Source organism: Centrocercus urophasianus, unplaced genomic scaffold (genome assembly GCF_019232065.1).
Source record: "Centrocercus urophasianus isolate 14NV4802_14NV808 unplaced genomic scaffold, USGS_Curo_1.0 seq_16, whole genome shotgun sequence".
Taxonomy (NCBI): Eukaryota; Metazoa; Chordata; class Aves; order Galliformes; family Phasianidae; genus Centrocercus; species Centrocercus urophasianus.
The window spans coordinates 42,995,767-43,016,608 of NW_024884711.1; the positions used below are offsets into that span (position 1 = coordinate 42,995,767).

General features: G+C 46.5%; 1 protein-coding gene across 1 annotated transcript in view; it reads left to right on the forward strand.

Annotated features, from left to right (window-relative positions):
* Positions 1-1,386: 1,386 nt before the first annotated feature.
* Positions 1,387-20,842, forward strand: part of XIRP1 (xin actin binding repeat containing 1) — a 29,006-nt gene continuing 9,550 nt past the window's right edge. Inside the window, exons 1-5 of the mRNA XM_042817338.1 lie at positions 1,387-1,514; positions 3,057-3,111; positions 3,633-4,043; positions 4,717-4,798; positions 19,282-19,442. Coding sequence (XP_042673272.1) covers positions 1,387-1,514; positions 3,057-3,111; positions 3,633-4,043; positions 4,717-4,798; positions 19,282-19,442 — 837 coding nt within the window. The remainder of the gene's footprint in view (positions 1,515-3,056; positions 3,112-3,632; positions 4,044-4,716; positions 4,799-19,281; positions 19,443-20,842) is intronic.

A 20,842-nucleotide genomic window follows, 5' to 3' on the forward strand; every position in this document is an offset into this window, starting at 1 on the left:
GAAGCGTGGTGCTGAAGAGCCCCAAGGAGACTATCAAATGGCAGATCTCGGCTGGAGGAAAGCACTCTAGCATGTAAGTGACTTTATACATAAACTCTCCCAGATAAGAGTAGATGGAATGAATTAATATCAGCAAATATCCTGTAAGCCCTTGGTGACTGGGGGATGCTGTGCTGATTGTGGGAACTGCTCAGGGTGGGCTGAGAAGAGTATTTTCATCTACTGTGCCTACTGTATTAAGGAAAAGAGCATTATAAAGGGGAGAATGGGGAGCACTTTCCTGCTAATGGCTTATTCTACCACGATGTGAATCTCTCAGGGGCTCTTCACTGGGATTGTTTAACATTAGCCACAACTGCAAGAACAGGAATGGTTCCCAGACTGTGGGAAAAGGGTGTCTGTGATCTAATAAAACCACTTCTTTTCTAATATTATGTGAAATGAGGTGGACTTATGGACATGGCTTATTTGTGATGGTTGGGGTGGGTTAAAGGTTGGAGGAGGTGGTATCAGAGGTCTTTTGCATCCCTAATGATTTTATGATTCTGTGATTCTGTGGCCACTCAGGGATGAGTGGACAAAAGCTCGAGGCACAGACCGAATTTAAGGCCAGTGCAATAGAAATCATTTATGAAACACATTATACAAGCAACATAGCTTTTAAAGCAAATGCTTTCAAAATCTAAGTACAAGCATCTCATAATCCCATAGTTTGGATGTCTGTGTCAGTAATTAAAGAGCAATTACATATAACTAGTTGGTCCCTAGGGCTCTGTCTAAATTTGGAAAATGAGACCCAGATGACCCAGTGTACTTCCAAGTGTCAGATCAGCCATTGCAAATCCAGTGCCTGGGATTTCTGCTGCGCATTTCTGAAGCCAGGAAAATAAGAACTTTTTTTGACAGAAGAGGGCAAGAGGTTCTTAATTCTCCAGTTACTGCCTGAATTCAGAGCCGGTTCACATCTACGCAACTCTGGGAACATTTAAAAAACCATATGCATTTATGATGCACATGCATAATTTCCATCAAATTATTTTAAAATAAGTTAAAGCAAATCTTTTTCTGATTCCCTCCTCTCCTCTGTCAGAGATATGGACAGGGTGATCAAAGAGAATAAGAAAATTGGTAGGCAGTAGTGGAAAAGACCCATTCTCTGCATTAGAAGTGATTTGACTTTAAATGTATCTTCCTTAACCCTGTTTTATTATCGTGTGATGAGGTTTGAAGATGTTTCAGTGAAGACAATTTTTTCATGGCCAGTTATTGCTGCACTGACCCTTTGAGTGGAGACGGATGCACTGAGTGTTGGCTTGTTTACCACGGGTCTTCACATCCAGCACAATAACCTTTACACTCTTGTTCCACTGCCAGCAGACAGAGAAGATGGAAAAAGCTGAGAAGCTGCGATCAGCTCAGTCCTTTCCTTTTCTGTGTCATTCTCCAAGGAGCAGCTCAGAGCACAGAGCAATTCCTCTGAGGAAGTCTGTGTCCGTCTCTGAACTGGTTGCCAGGTGGGTGGCTGATCTGCTATTGCAGGTGACTGTAGGCCTGTGGCTTTTCAGGGTGAGCTCTCCAACCTCCACCTCCCTAACACATAAATCTCACTGAGATAAGGACCTTCCCAAGTACAGCATCCCAGAGCCTCACATCTCAAGCTAAAGCCGAGTACTCTCCTGCCACAAGAGCTATCACAGACTGGAAGGAGCGGTCCTTGAGAGCAGCACTGCAGAGAAGGACCTGGAGGTCTTGATAGATGGAAAACTTAACATGAGCCAGCAGTGTGCCCTTGCAGGTCAGAAGGAAAATGGTATCCAGGGCTCCATCAAAAGAGGGGTGGCCAGCAGGGACAGGGAGGTGATTGTCCCCCTCTACTTTGCTCTTGTGAGGCCCCATCTGGAGTACTGTGTCCAGGTCTGGAGCCCCCAGAGCAGGAAAGACAGGGAGCTGCTGGACAGGGTCCAGAGGAGAGCCACGAAGATGATCAGGGGGCTGGAGCACCTCCCCTATGAGGACAGGCTGAGGGAACTGGGCTTGTTCAGCCTGGAGAAAAGAAGGCTGCAGGGTGACCTCATGGCAGCCTTTCAGTACCTAAAGGGAGCCTACAAACAGGAAGGGAATCAACTCTTTGAAAGGGTTGATAACTGCAGGACAGGGGGAAATGGTTTTAAGTTGAGGGAGGGGAGATTTAGGTTGGATGTCAGGGGGAAATTCTTTGCAGAGAGAGTGGTGAGGTGCTGGAACAGCTGCCCAGAGAGGTTGTGGATGCCCTGTCCATCCCTGGAGTTGTTCAAGGCCAGGTTGGATGGGGCCCTGGGCAGCCTGGTCTGGTATTAAATGGGGAGGTTGGTGGCCCTGCCTGCAACAGGGGGTTGGAGCTTCATGATCCTTGAGGTCCCTTCCAACCCTGGCCACTTTGTGATTCTGTGATTCTATTAGCTATTATATATCAGTGATGCATGATTTTAGCTTGGAAACCAAGTCCTGTTTTAAAATGCAGATCCACTGAACAAAGTTGCCCAAATACAACAATATTGAGGAATTTGCCCTTGACCCCAACGATGGGAATATTACCAGGTGGATAACTGAAGCTTTTAATCTGCATGATCTCTGAGGTGCCACAAGGGAAAACAGCAGGAGATGGAGAGAAGAGCATTGAGGAGAAAAGAGGGGTGTGGGTCTCTCATCCCCTCGTGGTTCCTCTTAATTGCTTCTAACCAAAATGCTCCAGGGAGAGTCACATTTCAACACAAGCCCTTTCAGAGCTGATTTCTTTTGGTTACAACCCATGAATGAGATCAGATCACAGCTCTGCCAAGAATGAGATAAATAAGATTAGCAACAGTACCCACAGTGCATGTCCCTCAACATACAAGTGGTAGAGCTGTTGTCAAAACCATCTCTTGAACTCTCCCTTGAGACAGTTTAGTTCCAAATATCCTGAAGATCGATCTGTCTGGCAGAATCTTTGAAGAAAGCTGGAAGTGTACTCCCCACAGTGAGGAAAAGAAAGAAAGTAGTTTCTCCTTCATCATCATCTTTTCTCTGCCCTTCAGGTACCAGAGCATCCTGGACTATGAAAGCAGCATGTCCAAGCAAGAACATCCCAAGGTGAGAGACGCAGGCTCAGATAAAGTAGAACAGAGCATGGTCCTGAGAAAAGTTGATTCTCACGGATCATAGAAAGCTGGCTTGAATCTCATAAAAAATGGAATTAAAAAAAAAAATAATAATAATAATAAAAAAAGTCAGTATTTGAAAAATTTTATTTCCAGGACAGTTTTCTAATAGAAAAGGAGATGGAGATAGGACAGTTATCTGGCAGGGAAGACAAACAGTGGTCATATGTTTGCTACTGTAAATCTTTCTTGCATTACCACAGGCACATTAGAAGAATGCTCTGGAAACAGGCATGACAGAAACTCCTATGCTTCAGAAGAAAATGGAGTATGCTTAGTTTATGTTTCTGCCCTTTACTTCAGGGAACATAGAGCAGAAAGTGACAGAACACTTTCACCTCAAAAATTAAAAGGTCAACAAATGTGATGGTTGGAGTAGAAGAGTAGGAAGCTGAAAATTCAGTTGATCTACTATTGAAGTACGTTATGAACCTGCCTTGATGTTTGTTTTAGCTCATGGAGAGAAGATATCCAGCACAGAGTAATGTCAATCCAATGGGAAAGAAGCATACCTTATCTCAAAGCCATTCCAGTGATGGTGTCTGGAGCAAATCCATGGAGGATCTTCCTATCCATAAAACCAGTACCACAACAAGGAATCTCAATGGACACCTGGCCAACTTGGACACCCCTAAAGCCACTGCACAGGGTAAGACTTTACCTCTTGCTCCACTCAAGACATCATCTCTCCACAGCATTTTGAGGAATAGAGAGGCTGACACCAGGATCATGACGACAATCCAACCCCTCAGCAGGAACACCAAACTCCATAAAGAGCCTTCCTTCTCTTCATCTCTTCAGAGCATACAGAAGAAAGCACAATGGAGTCCTACCATCATTACATGGAAGGATTCTGCAGCAAAGGTTTGTAGGTGTTCTTCTTTAAGAGCTCCTCTGAAATTTATTTTCTTTGGGTGACTAGAGTCATCCTTGTGCGTGGTTGGGCTTCATGGTTGTGGTGCATCATCCACTGACAGCTGACAGAACCAGCAAGAGATTCCCAAACACATCTTCCTTAAGAAGAAATATGGAATGCTGATTTTGTGTAAGAACCTGGCTGAAATGGTCAGGTCCATCCCACCATAATATATCATGCCAGGGATTACTGCTCCACAAGAGGCACTGGTCTCTTCCCTGTGGGTATAGCAAAGGGCAACACCAATCATTACTGGGCTTGAGAGCCCCATGTTGTGGAGATGAGTAAAGGAAACAGGTGAATAAACTTGACCTCCAAGGGAAAGCAACAGTGTCTTCAAAAATGAGGTTGGGTGGAGAAAACACTAATTCTTAGCTCTGGAAGCAGAGGGAGGCTTTGTCCAAAGAATGGAGAACAGTGCTTGAAGGCAGCAGAGTAAGGACAAACCTGGCTAAGGCCTACAAGAAGAAACCCCATCCACACACATGGATGCAGTGTCTGGCCCACTTTTACCTCTGGACAGCCTCTGGTGCACTCACTTCCCATGCACTGTGGCTTTGAGCAGTTCCTCTCCTCTGCTGATGGGAACTTACCTCTTTACTCACTGTTGCTCCTACACAGGAAGGAAGGATCTCCCATGACAGACAGACAATCATCTCCTCGGTGACAGATACAGCCAATGACTCAGCCACGGGCAGAAGTGGTGAGTTGGATTTATTTCAGTTACCCGTCGTCATCGCTACTCTACTCCCAGCTGCAACTGGGAAGGGAACAACTTGGTCCTTGTGCTGAGTTGTATTTCCCACCCGATCCAGTAGGCGCTGCCAGAACTGGGCATGCAGGAGTACAGACAAGTACAGGGAGCATGGTGCAGAGGGCAGATGGTCCCACAAGTGCAGCTGTACCCCTTCCAGCCCCGAATGGTCCTATTGCACAGAGCTGGCACATCCCAGCTAGCTGGAACGTGTGCCAGCGATGAGTCCACAGAGCCATCCTGACTCCAAGCATTTTAAAATAGCTGGGATTAAACACTGGGGCAGAATTACATCCGTGTTTAGTTTGGAATGAGTAATACCTGCCTGCACCTCAGCCTCAAGGAAATGAAAAGAGCGGAGTCCCTTTGTACCCAAGTAAGGAGCCTAGGTCCTGGCAGCAGTGGTGTCATCTTTGGCCAGAGATAGGCTACATAAGTGATCCCTAATTCTGTGGTATCGTCAGGTCTATGACAGGTCGGGGATATTTCAAGGCAAGAGGTATCAGTGAAGAGAGAGAGCTGCCAAATAAGCTGCCGGGAAGGTTCTCCAGGTTTTGTCTGTAGTGCTGCCTTGCAGTGTGTAATAGTTGGATTTGAGAGGAGCAGTCAGAACCCTGACTGCTTCGGACCTGGATCAGGAAAGCAGGGACCCTATCTCCCATCTGCCTAGGGTCTATTCTCTTTCCTTTGCACTTTTTCGTTCACAAAAGAGGAAAAGTAAATCATGTACTGCCTGGATATCAGATTTAATTACCCAGCTGCATGGGAAAGCAAGTCTCTGATATGAGCACACAGACTAACGAAGGAGCTGAACTTTCCACAATGTTCCCAGGATAATTTTTTAATATCAAAACATGTGAAGTCACCACGCTATCCTGATAAATACAATCACAGAATTAGCTGCAGTGTGCCTTTTACAGCGTGAGGAACATCTCTTGTTCTGGTTGGTGCACGATGATTCATGGTTTATCTTAGAGACTGACACCACTCTCCAGCCTCTGACTCAGAGCCCCACAATAGCAAAGACTTCATGTCCTCTTGGCCACTGCTTCTTTGGAAAGTGTTGGCATAGGATCCTTCTGAGAAGCACTTGCGGCCAGGAAAGGAGCTGGGAATATGAGAACTACCTCTGATGTAGGCACTGGATTTGCTCAGAGACAGAACTTTGGTTCAGAGATAGTTGTAATGCTATCTAGCTACATACCAGCTACGAACCAGCTATCCCATATCTCTCCTGGGATGACTTGTCCACGACTTAGCTACTTCCACAGTGGGAAAGATCAGTGTTCCACATGTGCCAGTAGGAACTTCCTTATCGTCACCCATGGACAGCCTCACAGCCATTTTCTTGGGACTGAGGAATGGGAACCTGGCTGATGACCTGAGATGAGGAAGGCAGAGTGTCCAATGACTCTGAGTCACACAATGTTTATAAGGTTAAACAAAGAGCAAATTTGTGGGGTTTAGGCCATTGTGGTATGGTGAACAGCAGCTTGGTGGTGTTCAGGACAGCTCTGCTGTCTGGCATTTGGCTTATCAGCAAACTCATGTGCCTGCAACACTTCCAAGATGAGTAATTACACATGAAGTCAAAGCACAGTTGCTGTACTTCTTCACAAATGCAGTTTAGTCACCTCTGAGACATTATGGGAGTCCTGAGCATTGTTCAAAGAGCAAAGCTGCCTGTATCCCTTAGGAAAGCCCATTCCCAGCAGCTAAACCAGCTGGGCTTCTTCCCCAGCCACACTAATGCTACCAGATGATCTGGAGGAAGCTGCCACGAAGTCTATCATCAAGATGCCGATTAAAGGGGTCCAAAAGGCTGTAGTTAGCAGTAGTGAGATTAAACTGAGCAATGATCAGCAGAGTGTGTTGGGCTGCAAGGCTTGTTTGCAGGGACAGCGGTGTGCCTGACCCTCGTAGCACTCACGTAGTCTCCTGCAAGGCGGTGCGGTGTCATCTAGTGACAAGAAGACTGTTCCCCTTCGGTTCCAAATGTCTCTAGGACACTTTGCACAGAGCCTGCCAGACACTGTGTCCTCCGGGGGCTGTCATCTTTGCCTCCACAAACTGGGGTCCTGCAGCCAATAGCTCCTATCTGAAGGATGCCAGACAGCGCGTGGGCTTGGAGGATCTGAAAGTATGGGGGGAGAAATGCTGATTTAAGATAAAAAGTTCTGTTTGCATTAGGGATGGCTCTGAGTTCAAGGCAGCTCTAGTCTTTGCCACGATACAGATTCCTGCAGCCCAAATAATCCCAAAAAGCTCAGTCCCCTTTCACCAGCTGGTTTGCATGAGTAGGACAAGAGGGGGCTGAGCGTCAGTGTTCCTGCAAGCTGACAATCTGTCCAGCTTCAAGCACTTTCCAACTAAGTCAGAAAGTAAACTCGTGTTGAAGTGTGAGCGATCACCTCTCACAGCTGGCACAGCTCCAGCTACAACAGCAATCAAAACAGATAAAAGAATTCTCTATAACCGGCTTTTCTGCTAACCACAACCCATGTGCTTACATAACAGAGACCTCTTACCTGATCTAATCTGTAGCCTTTTCACTGCTGCACTACTGCTGTGCTCTTATCTCAGCTCCCAGAAGAGTCAGCCCCAGTTAGAGTGAGGGCTGCCCCCTGCTCCAAAGCCCCACATCCCCTGCTGCTGAGCCTTGCATGTTCCCACGCTCTCAGAAAGGCCCCATGCCCCTTGGATTTTATTTATTTATTCATTTTCCCAGGACTTTTCCTGCTTTCCAAACAGGAGAAGAAAAGCACTTCCCTGGCTCATGTGTGTGCACCCCACAGAGACAATAATGGGGAGCACTGGGTCTACCACCTCAGGATGGACAGACAGACATTGAAAGCACGAGCAGCTGTCTCTGTGTGTTCACAGGCTATCAACATACACGTTGTATGTGGCAGCTAGATGAAGAGACAGGCAAATATATGCTGTACGTACATGCTCTGCACTTCTGTCAGGTTCACAATGAGCATGAGACGCATACAGGTGTATACAGTGGTGGCTGCACTGATCTGCTCTGCCCTTCAACTCCTGCTTTTACATCCCTCCACCCCCACAAAATAAATAAGCCTTGCTCTTCCATGCACTCCGTCCCCTGCCTGCTGCTGTTTATGCTGACACTTCTGCCACATGCTTCATGCTACTGGCTGTGCGTGGCAGCCCCAGCTGTCTCCAGACTCACAGCCTAGTTGGTGATCAAGGACCTGTTACCTTCCTGATAATGTCCCCTGTTTTCTGGATCAATCACTTGGGTCTCCACCACTTCAGCTGCTCAGCATTGCCTCCCTCACCTGCTATGTGAAGTTCCCTACTCAGAGTGCAGCAGTAACAAGTGTGGCTGTTGTTTTTTGCCCTCCCTCCCCCAGCAGATAGTCAAATTTTATACCGATTGAGTTCTTTTCTCTGATCCTCATTTATTAAAGGAAGCTGCAAAGAAAATGGATGCTATTTTAGAGAGAAGGGTGGTGTTCACAGACACGAGGCTTCACAGACACGAGGCTTAACAGAAACAGCAGAGGACTGGTAATTTCCAGCCTTGCTGTAAGTTTAGGGTTTGGGCTATGGCAGGGAGGACTGGGGTCCATGCAGGAGCCTCTGTGAAAGCCATTGGTCATATGGAGCTGGATATGATGTGTTCTGGTATGATATAATGTGATGTGATGTTGGTGGGCAAATCTCTTCCCCTATCTCCCTGCAGCCTGGCTGCCTTATAGCATTCTGCCCATGTACCTGTAGACATACACTGGAAGCAAAGGGGCAAGAGCCCTCCTAACACTCCTGTAAAACCTCCTGTAAGTTGTTGAGAGGGAGGGAACCAAAAGAACAGAGACTCTCAAATTGGAAAATTGTTACTGGAGATCTGCTTGACACACCAGAGCAAAGTGCATGGAGACCAAGGTCGTGCTCTACCGACTCAGCACAGCACTGCTGAAATCATAGAATCATAGAATCATTAGGCTTGGAATAATCACTAAGATCATCTAGTCCAGTCATCTACCTATCACCACCGTACTGTTAAACCATGTCACTCAGTGCAACATCTACCCTTCATGTGATGTTCATGTGGCTAAAAGATGGGAGCATCACTGTGCTATATGCAGTACAAGCACTCTACAGAGAGGCATAAAGAGCTTAGAGAAGTGTCCTCACCTTCTGTTCATTAACTTGGGAAAGCTAAGCCTGTTTTGATGCAGGCAGTTAAAACTCTTATGATATTTGCCCCTACAGTGCCTGGCTCAGCACAGTTTCACTTCTGCAGCTCTCTGCCCAGTCAATGCATTATTGTGTGGTCTGGCATTGGGTGTGTGGGGCATGTGCACGGCCTGGGACCACTGCTCTGGGGAGCCTGTTCCTCTGGGCCAAACAAACCATGGGACCTCAGGCACTCCTCACACATCTTGCTTTCTCAACTCTTTGCCAACTTCATAGCCCTCATTTGGACCCCCAAACGCTGCCCAGAGCAGCTCCCAGCAGTGCTGCACTGCCCACCAAGGAAGGATCTGGGAGAAGGGAATGTATCATCCTCCTTTGCATACATGCTTCCTCTCACTTCCCTTTTCCTAAAATATTTTCTTTTCTTTCTCAACACTAGAATACTTGAGCCAAGGAAGAAATGAGGAACTAGAAAATGTAATACCTGTTGCCTTCTCTTAAAACTCTGGCGGTGGTCCAAAGCAAAGGGGGTCAGGCAGTACAGATCACAGCCTGAGGACATGGCAATGAATCAGGGAAATGCCTCTTCCCCATGGCACTGCAGTTTGGAAGCATCCCTTGTCCCATACTGGATTACACCAGGGGTATTTTGAATGAACAAGTTCTGAAAATAAGCCAAGCCCCCAGACTTCCCCACCTCCCCAACTCATGATTGACTCAGCCGGGTGGAAGAGCAGCTTCACCTCCCCTAAAAATAGACCAAGTGTTTCATCCTCTCAACATAGCCCAGTGCTCAGTGATAAAATCAGCTGCCAGAGACCACTGGGAGGCAGTGAATAGGACCGAGGTGTGGGGACTGGAGCAGGGCTCCTCTGGGATTCTGTAAGGGCTGCCTGGTGGTGAGTTTCACAGAGGTTTTCCACTGGGACTGTCTACAGCTTGACACAGCTACTGGGACTACTGAGACCTTCCTGTAAGTAATTCTGGGGTAGATTTGAGAAGGGTGAGGTGTTGCGTGAATATGAAGCTTGGGTTGATGCTGAAAATGAAAATCCTGAGCAAATGATGATGCTCAGGATGTCGTGCTGTGGAAGGGCTGGCAGCAGATACGAGATTTTGTTGGCCCAGAGCTCAGTAAATCCCACCATCTGCACCACTAGCAGTGGCTTCAGTTTGGTTCTGCATTACTGTCATGGGTGCTTGGGCATGTTTGAAGTGGAAGCAGAGCGTTGTATGTGCTTTTCCCTTTTCCCTAAACATGGAAGTTCCTAGTTTTGAGGCTTAAACTCATGCATCTACTTGCTACTCTTCACTCTCAATGTCTACAACCTGGCCCAAAATGCTGTGAGGTACTGCGACTCCATCAGCACGAGAGAGGATATGTACAGGATTCTGATTAATCTGTTAGGCACTGTAGGGTTGGTTAGAACATATTCCAGGTCAGAATCATGTTCATAACTAGTTTCAATAGAGTAGGCAGCAAATGTGGACCTCAGAGGAAAATGAGCTTCTCTTAAGCTTACATCCCTGGGGAATAGGAGGTAGAGAAGGATTTGTTCAGGAGGAAATTTCTCTCCCCCTCTCTTCTGCTCTCAGCTCCAGGTAGCATTGAGGAATGTGTTTGTGACCCTGACCCAAACAAAGAGCTTCAGGAGGGGGTCTGATGGATTAAGAGCATTAATACGGCTGTACCATGCTTATTTGCTCTCAGGCATGGAAAATGACTCCTATAATTCTTGGTAAGATAGAACTTGTGTGTACCCCTGAGTCTCATACCTGATAATTCACTTGCTAGAGCTATTCAGCTACTGAATGTCTGTGTAGCCAGAGGGAAAAGACTCCACATCCATGTTTCAGTGCTCAGTCATTGTGTGAAGGGACTGAAGCCCACAGCCTAAGTTAAATGCAGTGTTGTTCTACACATGCTTTTGGCTATGGTTAGTATTTCCTTCTGGGGCACACGTTCTGCTGATTGCTGCCAGAACAGAAATTCCGTAGCTTCCTCTACTTCCTTCCAACTCCTCAGTTTTCACCCAAATCTTCAATGGAGAATATTCAATGTAGCTTCAGGACTTTACCAGAGAGAAAAAAAAAGGTTGGAGTAATAGAGATAGGGTTGTGTCTTGGATACAGACATCACTTGATGGGAAGAGACAAAATATGAGAACCTGTTTTCTTGTCCAGGCAAAGAACTAGGTAATCCCACTCGTGGCAACAAAGGGATCCAGCATGGGTGAAAAACTGTAGAAATTTCCCTTGAAGACTGTGTTCAGTCTTTGAATTGATGCAGTATTTTGTAGGATACACAAGCCTCTTTTCTGGGGTAAATCAGGCAAGAATGCCCCAACTGTACTGGTGGGGAGAATGGAAATCCTTCTTTACCACCAGCAAAAAGCCCAGGTCTGGGTCTAAACACAGCAGCAGGAAGCCTTGTATTCAGTACTGTACAACCTGATCTTTCACTCTTTTGAAGCCAAGCCTTTCCTCCCACTACTCTCACTGGCAGCTTGCCTCATTCAGAAACAAATGGAAATGCTAGGGAAAATCAATATCGAGAAGCGGGCTAGGATATTCTCTTTAAAGGATACTGGTGGAGATTTTTTTTTATTATTTCTCTTATTTTTTTTGCCATGACAGTTTCTTCCAAAACTGTATTCAGATTTCTTGGCTGTCAGTGATGAAGAGTTGACAGCAGCTCGGAAACTCCACGACAAGAATAGAATGCAGAGGCAGGCTCATGCTGCACAGCATCCCTGCAATGCCGCCACAGCAACTCCATGGCATGGCCAAAAAAACACTTATGGATGCATGCCACAGCCCCAGTCCCAAAGGGACATGTGGGCAGTGATGCTTATGGCAGACATTCCCAAGGTATCGCTTTGTAGTGGCTGGAAAGGGCTTCCCTTAAAAGGGCTGGAATTTGTGGCATGCCAAGAAGCCCTCTCCCCAGGCATGGGTTATTTTGGTGGGTAGCTCTGCTTTGCTTTCCTAGGGGATGTTTTGGGGGGAGGAAGCCACTGTCACACATTGTCATCCTGCAAGGATGTCTGCAGGGGAAGGGATACTGCTTCATGGGATGTAAAGCATTAGGGAGGCAGAGGGATTAGTGCAGGAAACAGTCCTGGTGTGGATAGGATGGGTGAACACTAAGAGGGGAACAGAAGAAGCTCTTCCTTTATAGCAAGTGGTGGTGGTTATCACCATCTCATGGAATCTTAGAACCATCAAGGTTGGAAAAGATCTCTAAGATTATTGTTGTCCAACCATCAACCCATAGCATCTTAGAATCATTAAGGTTGGGAAAGACTGCTAAAAGCATTGAGTCCAACCATCAACCCATAGAATCATAAAATCATTACGGCTGGAAAAGTCCACTAAGATCATCTCATCCGACCATCACCCCACGCCTGTGACCACTCTAGACCATGTCACTCAGTGTGACACCTGCTCTTTTCTTGAACACTTACAGTGATGGTGATTCTGCCACCTTCCTGGGCAGCCCGTGCCAATACCTGACCAAACACCCCAAAAGGGTGGGGGAGCTGAGCCGGGTGAGTTTTAAGGCAAGGGACAACGAGCTCCCAGCAGCTGGCCCACTGGGCAAGGCCGTGTCCCCATGCAGCAATACAACCCGCAGCTGTCTCTGGGTGAAGCTTCTTGGAGTCTTACAGTGCCAGGAATAGCAGCCTGTACATTCCTGGATTTTTTGCAAGGGCCAGAAATAGCCCCGAGCTGCCTTGGGCAGACACTCAGCTCCGCCTGAAGCTAAATTTTCCTGGGAGCTGTTTAGATTACCTGAGGGTTGTGAAGTGCTTCTTGCAAAGGGAATTCCAGCTAACACAGAAGAGCCACAAACGTCTGTAGAAATGTTTAAAATCAGGGACCTTTGGGGCAGTAGTCGTTTTTTTCCCCCCCACCTCCCACTTGCAATCACAGATTTATACACATGTACCATGTGCATTGTTTGGTTATAACTTAGTAAATTATTCCTAAAGAAAGAAATTCTCTTTTGAATCTTATTTTATCTTCAGCAAAGCTACTCTGTAGTTACATTTGCTCTAGTTAAAAAGAAGGAATGCATTATAGCTTTTGATGGGCTTGTTTAGCTTAGAGAAGAGAAGGCTCTGGGGTGACCTCATTGTGGCCTTCCAATAATTGAAGGGAGCGTATAAAAAGGAAGGAGAACAGGAGGGTGGATAGCAATAGGACAAGAGGGAATGGTTTTAAACTGAGACAGGGGAGGTTTAGGTTAGATATTAGGAGGAAATTCTTCACACCGAGGGTGGTGACGCACTGGAACAGGTTGCCCAAGCAGGTTGTGGATGCCCCATCCCTGCAGGCATTCAAGGCCAGGCTGGATGTGGCTCTGGGCAGCCTGGTCTGCTGGTTGGTGACCCTGCACACAGCAGGGGATTGGAACTAGAAGACCATTGTGGTCCTTTTCAACCCAGGCCATTCTATGTATGTGCATTAGTCATTGTATTTATTAACTACACCAAACATGTCCCCCACCTCCAGATCAGGGATCTGTTTCACTATATGCTGTACCCACCTATTTTAAAGGAAAAAGTCAACTTGTGAAAGTTTGGAATCAGGACAAAAAGTGTTATGAATTCATACAATTTTTGTTAGTTATGTAAATAAGATCAGAGACGTTCTTACCTCTGGTGAGCAAGGGAAAAATTTCACTTCTAAAAGTCGATTGCTAGAACACATGCAGTTATAATATAAACAGGTGACCTGGACGAAAACAACCAAAAATCAGATGACTTTAACAAAAAAAAAAAAAAAAAAAAAAAAAAAACATGTTCACAATTACTGCTCTTTCACATAATGAGCCAATTCATAGTAAAACAAAAAGGCTTGAATTTGGAATCCTCGCTGTCCTTTGTAGAACTGAAAATGAGAGAAAACACTGTGGTTTGCAAACAGAGCAAAGCATGATCCGGGAGCCGGGGAGCAGCCATGAGGGTAAACATAATGCTTCAGAGCATCACCAGTCCTCGTTTTTTCTGGAGGCTGCCTAAAATCCCATTAATGCTGCGCACTGCAGCTCTGTCCCATGATTTTTTACTTTTCTTTTGGAAAAAGACACGCATGGCATTTTGGCACCTATTAAAGCCTCATAGCAAGTTATAAATCCAATGAGAAATGGCAATAAGTGCCCTTCCCTTCCCAATCCCTTGGCCTCCCAACATCCCCACAGCACCTGGAGCCACTCACCCACTGGCAGCCTCAAGTTGGGGCAGGGAGGCCACTCTGTTCCCGTCAGTGTGCATCTCCTCCAGCTCAGCATCCCCAGGACCAGGGCCACCAATTCACAAGCTGGGGGCAGAGATATAAACTCCTCTCTGCTGACTGAGCACCACCAATGGGCTGCTGGGCTCCTGGATTAAGCAGCAGCACTGGTTTCTCAGACAGCTTTTATGGGTGCTCACCCAACTGTGCAAATTACCTCACCGGGATTTAAGAGGTTCTTTTGTTAAAGAGTAGATTCTCTGAGAGGCAAAGATAGGAAGACAGTGGGGTGGGTGTGATTTGGCACCTGCAGTTCCCACATGTAGGGATAGAGGTGCTTAGGAATGGGCTTCCAGATCCAGGAGAGGATAGGGAGCTGCTGAGTTCTCACCAACGTGAGCACATCCAGCACACAGAGGACCTCTTGGTAATGACCATCTTGCTGAGGGGTCCTTAGCAGCAAATGTCATTACCAGCAGACAGTCCATCCCAGGGAACAAGGGAGAGCTAAAACAGTCCCAAATTTGCAGTCAACTCAGAGTGCCACAAATCCAGGAGCATTTCCATGTTGGTTCACCTCCGTTCTGGAAAATGGAGTCCCTGCTACAGTGTAAGGAACCATTGTTTTCCTGCCCTGCTTTCATAGCACTCAGAAGCTCTGGGACATGGGTCCCTTCACTGCCACTAAACTCTAAGAGTTGGATCCTGCACCATGGGCTGTACTGCATCTCATGGTGACCAAGTAGAGGCATGGCAGGGGCATGCAGAGTATACCATGTCCCATGGCATACAGCATGCCAAGTCCGTAGAGTATAACTGACACAAAGCTAGTTGGCAGAGCAATGAGGATGGGCAAGCAAACAAGGGGCCAGGACTGTATCATGACTTATACCACCAGCCTTTCCCTCTGCCTCCAGCTCCTGCAAGCTCCCTGCAAGCTGAGCTGAGCTCAGGTCCTGTTACACAACCCCATGGGATGTCAGGAGTGGGCCTGCATGGGGTGCACCCGCCTACACAAAGGGCTTTGCTTAGCAGCTGTGTTTGCTCAGGATGGCTGATTTTGGGAGCAAAGCCGATGACATGTGGTTGGCCAGGCAGCCCAGGGGATCAGTGCTGAGTTTGCAGCTTCCTTTAATAGGTGACTCAGGCACTCAGTAGCTCACTGGGGTTGGAGGTGGGAGCCGGGCTACAGAGAGTGCCAGCCGTGGCAGACACAAACAGGTGGGTAGCATGCTTTTTTCTATAGGATAAAGCAGTTTAAATGCAAAGCAGAGTGAGCAGAGCTGCTGTGTTAACAGACGAATGGGGTTTTCTCAGGGGAAGGAGGGATGAAGCACTTTGTTAAAGGTTTGTTTTCCGCTTGCTGGGAGTTGGCTGTCAGATTTAACAGAGACATTTTGAAACAAAGAGAGGTGCAATATTATCTTCTTCAGGAGACAGAGCTGTTGGTGACTTATGGGCAATAGCCAAAGAGGAAGTGATTGAATATTTAGATTAATTTGTGAATCTTTTCCCCCATTCTCTTTCCTTTCCCTTTCTTCCTCTTGTGTCTAGGAAGGTCAGGGAGAAAAAGTGGAGACGAGGAATGGTTTTTCCCCATTGCAGGGCTGAATATCTCTGATCCCTACTGTTTAGGGCTGAATATATCTGAACACCAGCCTGCTGCCAGGAGGGTCAGACAAGAGCCTCCTCTACACCTTTAGCTGCGAGGAGCTCTTTTTCTCCCCAGAAACCACCTCCATCCTGCCCTGCTCACCTTGAGCACAGCTGATGGACTGGAGGGAATATTCAAGGTGCTAGCAGAGCCCTTTTGTCCAACAGAACAGAAACATAGAACCCTTCACAGGTCTCATACTGAGTCTCCATGCCCTCAGTCTCCCACACAACAATTCAGACAGTGTCACCCTTACCCTGTTTTCACCACACCCTTTAGCATCCTTTGCTGGGAAGCTCTTGAGATGACAGCCTGACTCTCTTGTTAGTGGGATTAAGTGTTGTTCTTCCTCTGCTATTTATAATTAGCACTTTGGAGGGTGGCAGCAGCTTGTTTCATCGGGCAGAGCCTCCTGGAGCAGCGCAGCTAATTATATCCATCATTAAAACAGAAGTCCTGTGGCTTTTCATCCATCTGAGCCAAAGGATGAAGGAAGAAACAGATCTGAAGCAGTTTTCCACTGTGTGGTCAGAGAGCTGCATCCAGCTCCATCACCTGCTGGCAGGCTGGAGGGCACATTGCTGTGCTTTGGGCAGCATCTCCACCCCCCCCCCCCCCCCAGTCCCCCAAAGGGGCCAACACAAATAACATCAGGTCACCATAACCCTCACAGACCACCTTGCAGAACGTTACCAGCCCAGATCTAGGATATGGAGTAGCTTTTGCTAAGTTCTCAGCATTAAAGTGGTCAAGTATAGGGTCCCAGCCTTGCTGTGAAGAGCTCCTAATTCCTATAGGGAGCCTTTCAGAGCTTTTTCACTGTGACCACGGCTTTGCTGAGGGCTTATGCTCATTTTCCCAATCAGAAAGGCTGCAAAACTATGCTTGGTTTTCTTTCTGCTTTGAAGCTAGGAAGGCTGTCTCTCACAGCTCTCCCCATTGCTCTTACTGAGAAGCTTTGCCAAACCTCATCACCTTGCAAGGGAGAAAGCTTCTGGTTTCCCAGTGGATTGGATTCTTTTTGCCTTCAGTAGGAAATTCAGAACTGTAGGAGAAAATGGATTCTCCAACATGATTTTTCAAAACCCTATTCATGGCAGCTAATCGCCCCATCCCTGGAGACATTCAAGGTCAGATTGGATGGGGCTCTGAGCACCCTGATCTAGCTGTAGGCATCCCTGTTAATTGCAAAGGAGTTGGAACTCAAAGGTGCCTTCTAACTCAAATGATTCTATGATTCTAATCTCTAATCCAGCACACTTTTCAGTGCTAATCTCATAGGGCATGGGCATGGCCATGGCAAGGAAAGACCATGGAATCCCAGGTACCTTTGCTCGCTATTGCTTCATTTTTGCTCTTCACAGAGGGAAATGTGTGCCTCAAATCTCCTAGTGAAGGGGGAAGTCTTCTACAGCAGGTGGAAGGGCAGGTGTTAGAGGTATCAGCACCAGCTTCTCTAAAAGTGGATGTCACAGTAATGCCTTGACCCTCTCCTTCCCCTTTTCAAAGTGCTGAACATCTTGAAAAGTCACAGACCCAGTTAAATGCTTGACCAGAGTGGAGAAAAACTGACATAATCAGACACTAATTCATTTTACAGCCTCACTGCCTATCTGAGGATGCACCAGATTGGGACCAGCTGTGCCACTGTCTCCACTGGCTATAGCTGAATAATTCATTTTGGTTCAGAGTCTGATCCACCAACAATAGAAATTAGGGAAAGAAGTCCCATATTGACACTGTGACTTAGTTAGAAAGAAAAGAAATATGTTAAGGAAATCTCTTCTGTTTCCTCTCCTCATGCCACTGTGCCCTTTTGGCAGAACTGAGCACCTACATCTGCACTGCTTCCAGCTGCTTCCACATGGATCCAGCTTCAGCTTTGCATCAAAATGCCTTGGCATCTGCAGGAGCAGCTGGAACCAAGGACAGAAGAGACACCTGCAGGTGTCAGCATCTCAGTGGAGTCCTTCCACTCTTGTCTCAGTGTTTGTTCAGTGCTAAGGACTGACATGTCTGACCCATAGGAATTAGTGTCTCTTTTGAAGCACCAGCTCCCAGGATCCTGTTAGTGCACGATGTTACGTGTTGTCACCTCAAAATGAAGGCAAAGCAAATGTCCTTCAGTATTTCAGAGAAAAGCTGGAAAATATGAACTCAAAATCTGGAAAACAAAGAAAGGAGTCATTAAGTCGGTTATTTACAAAATCTCATGATTTGAGGACTGAGATTTGAGAGCAAAGAATGCCAGAATTGCTGCAGTGTTTTCAACGTGCACATGTTAACAAGTACATCAGCCTTTCTGTGGCTGTGAAAAAGCTGGATTTGTGGAGAGAGAGCCCATTGTTCAAACAGAAAGCATTGCAAATACCACACTAAATCCAAATGTATCAGTGCAAGCCTGCAAATAAAGGGAGAACCTTCTGGTGTTTTTGCAGTGGTAACAGAGAAATGAAGCCCCTACTAGCCCAGAGGACTGAGGTGCAGCATATATGTACAGAGGGGAAACTCTTGCTGTTTAGGGGATGAAGGCCATGGGAGGGAGTGCACTGGGTGGACTTGGGCTGAGTATCACCCAAGTACGTGTGAGCACAGCAGCAAGTGGTCCCCCTGCATACCTCTCAGGTTGTCTGCCTGATAGATCACCTCTTCCCAAAATAGTCAATTCCTCCATGAACCAGACAGAGACATCCCCAGCTGGAGTCATCTCCATGGTACGCATCTGAACAAAAGTAGGGGGAATGCCAGATATCTTGGATATGTCAGGAATGTCATGCTGGGCTCTAGTGGCGCTCTATGGGAGCTAGCTCAGATCATCACCACTCTAAAATAAGAGATGTTCCATGCTGTGGCCATGGGCAAATCTTATAGTCTCATCATCTCTTGGTTTCCTGAAAGGAGAAGGGGTGAAGATGAATGGGTATAGCTGCCAGCAAGGCATGCTGATGGGAGAGTGAAGTGGTTAAGGAGAAAAAAAGTAGAAGTTGATTCAAGTTTAACATCTGTAGTTTTTTCACATCCTTCACATCACTTCTGTCTTGGTGATGGCCTTGGCTGGGGATGCAGGGATGGGTGCAGGATCTGTGCCAGGGGAGCTCCATGGTAGGATAATGGCACCAGGTGTGTGCTTGGTGGGTTGCTCTCAAGTCTCACCATCCATTTCAGCCATCCATTTCAGAGGAGGGCAGATGTCCACATTTTCTCCCTAAACCTAAAGGTATGATGTTAAAGTCAGGGAGAGAGGTCCCCACCTTGCTGGGGACTCCAGGAAGAAGGGGTGCGCAGAAAGCAGAGCCCACTTAGAAATGTCCTGCCTCACACCATGCCATCACCACTGTTTCACATAGCTCACTATGCCTACCTGTCTCTGTTTCAGATGAGAGGACACGGTCATTTTTAGACATATCAGACAGCACAAGGCGCTTACTTCAACAAGGACGAGGGAGGTCCTCTTCTCTGTCTGTCAAGGAGCTGTCAGCTCGTTATCTCTCACAGGCAGCTGCTGCTGCTGCTTCTCAAGGCAGCACCACATCACCGGTAAGAACCATGGCATCCAAATGGTGTCCCATCCCTTCCAGAGGCTCCAGAGGGAGAACACACCTGAGTTCATGATGCTGGAGGAACGCAGCATTTCTTTTCCAGGAATGACCATAACATAGAATATGCCATCTAAATGTCATATTAATGTACCATATACAAATATCACGTTATCTTGCTGATACTAATTGCATTGCTGATATGCACGTGATATTCATGCTGCATGTACACACACATTATATCCGATAGCTCCTGCATACAGTGTATTCATGAATAAGATATCTAATATCTGCGTGTACAAGCACAATTACATCTATTCAGGAAATATTCAGCACATAGCAACATGTAAATCCCTCTGCTATACTCATTCGAACATACATAAGTGGGTCCCAGATTCACCCCATGTAGTAGAAAAAGGAAACATCACCAGGGGATTTAATCAGTGATTTAATCATCCAGACTTGGCTGATCAGTGGGTCACAGGATAATTCTTGTTGTACATATTATGAGGTATTAAGCTATATTTTTCTCTCCTGCCTGGCTCTGTTGGTCATCCAGGGGTGATAGGAGCTGCATTTTCTCTCCTGGACTTCTGCAGGTTCATTCATGCTCCCTTCCACTCCCAGCCATCTGCAGGGTCCTTGACTGAAAATGTAGTCTCTTGAACAAGTATAAGGGCTCTGAACTGGAAGAGCCCAGACTGAAGCACTCCCACCTGAAAATAATTAAGCATAGACCATCAGTGGGGAATTACAACTGCAATGAAGCAGGTTCAGACTTCTTTAAAGGCTGTTCCATGACCTGCGCCCACAATGGACGAGGTTTGCGCAAGAACCACGCATCCTGTCCAGCAGCAAGACATGATGGGCCATACAGCTTGATAAGAAATATTTCTTCACCAGAATCTGTACTAATTAAAATTTTCTAAGAAATCTGCATTGCTGTGAAGCGTTCAGGTTGGGAAAGAGAAAGAAAAGTCTGAGAAAAATAATCACAGAATCACACACAACCAGAGAATCTGTAGGAGTTGGGAGGGACCTCCAGAGATCTTCTAGTCCAACCTTCAAGTAATAATTTCAAAACAAGTTTTCAATGAATTTTGATTCATAATGCCATTGCAATATAAATTTGTTTTGTCTTAAAAATACTGGCATACCAACAGAAATATAAGACAAATCAAGCTTTGGAGAAATTAGTGCTTGTTTTGTTTTTTTCCCGTGACTCTGAACAAATGTGTTTGGGTTTCTTTTGTCGACTGAGGCTTTTGGAAAATTGTCTGTTCAACCTGGGGTAAGATTGATTTTTCCCAGCTGAGAGCTGTCAGTGAAACAAAAAAAACCCCACAAAAACAAAACGCCAGTGGTTTCCAGTTCTCTGTAGTAGACACACACACACACACA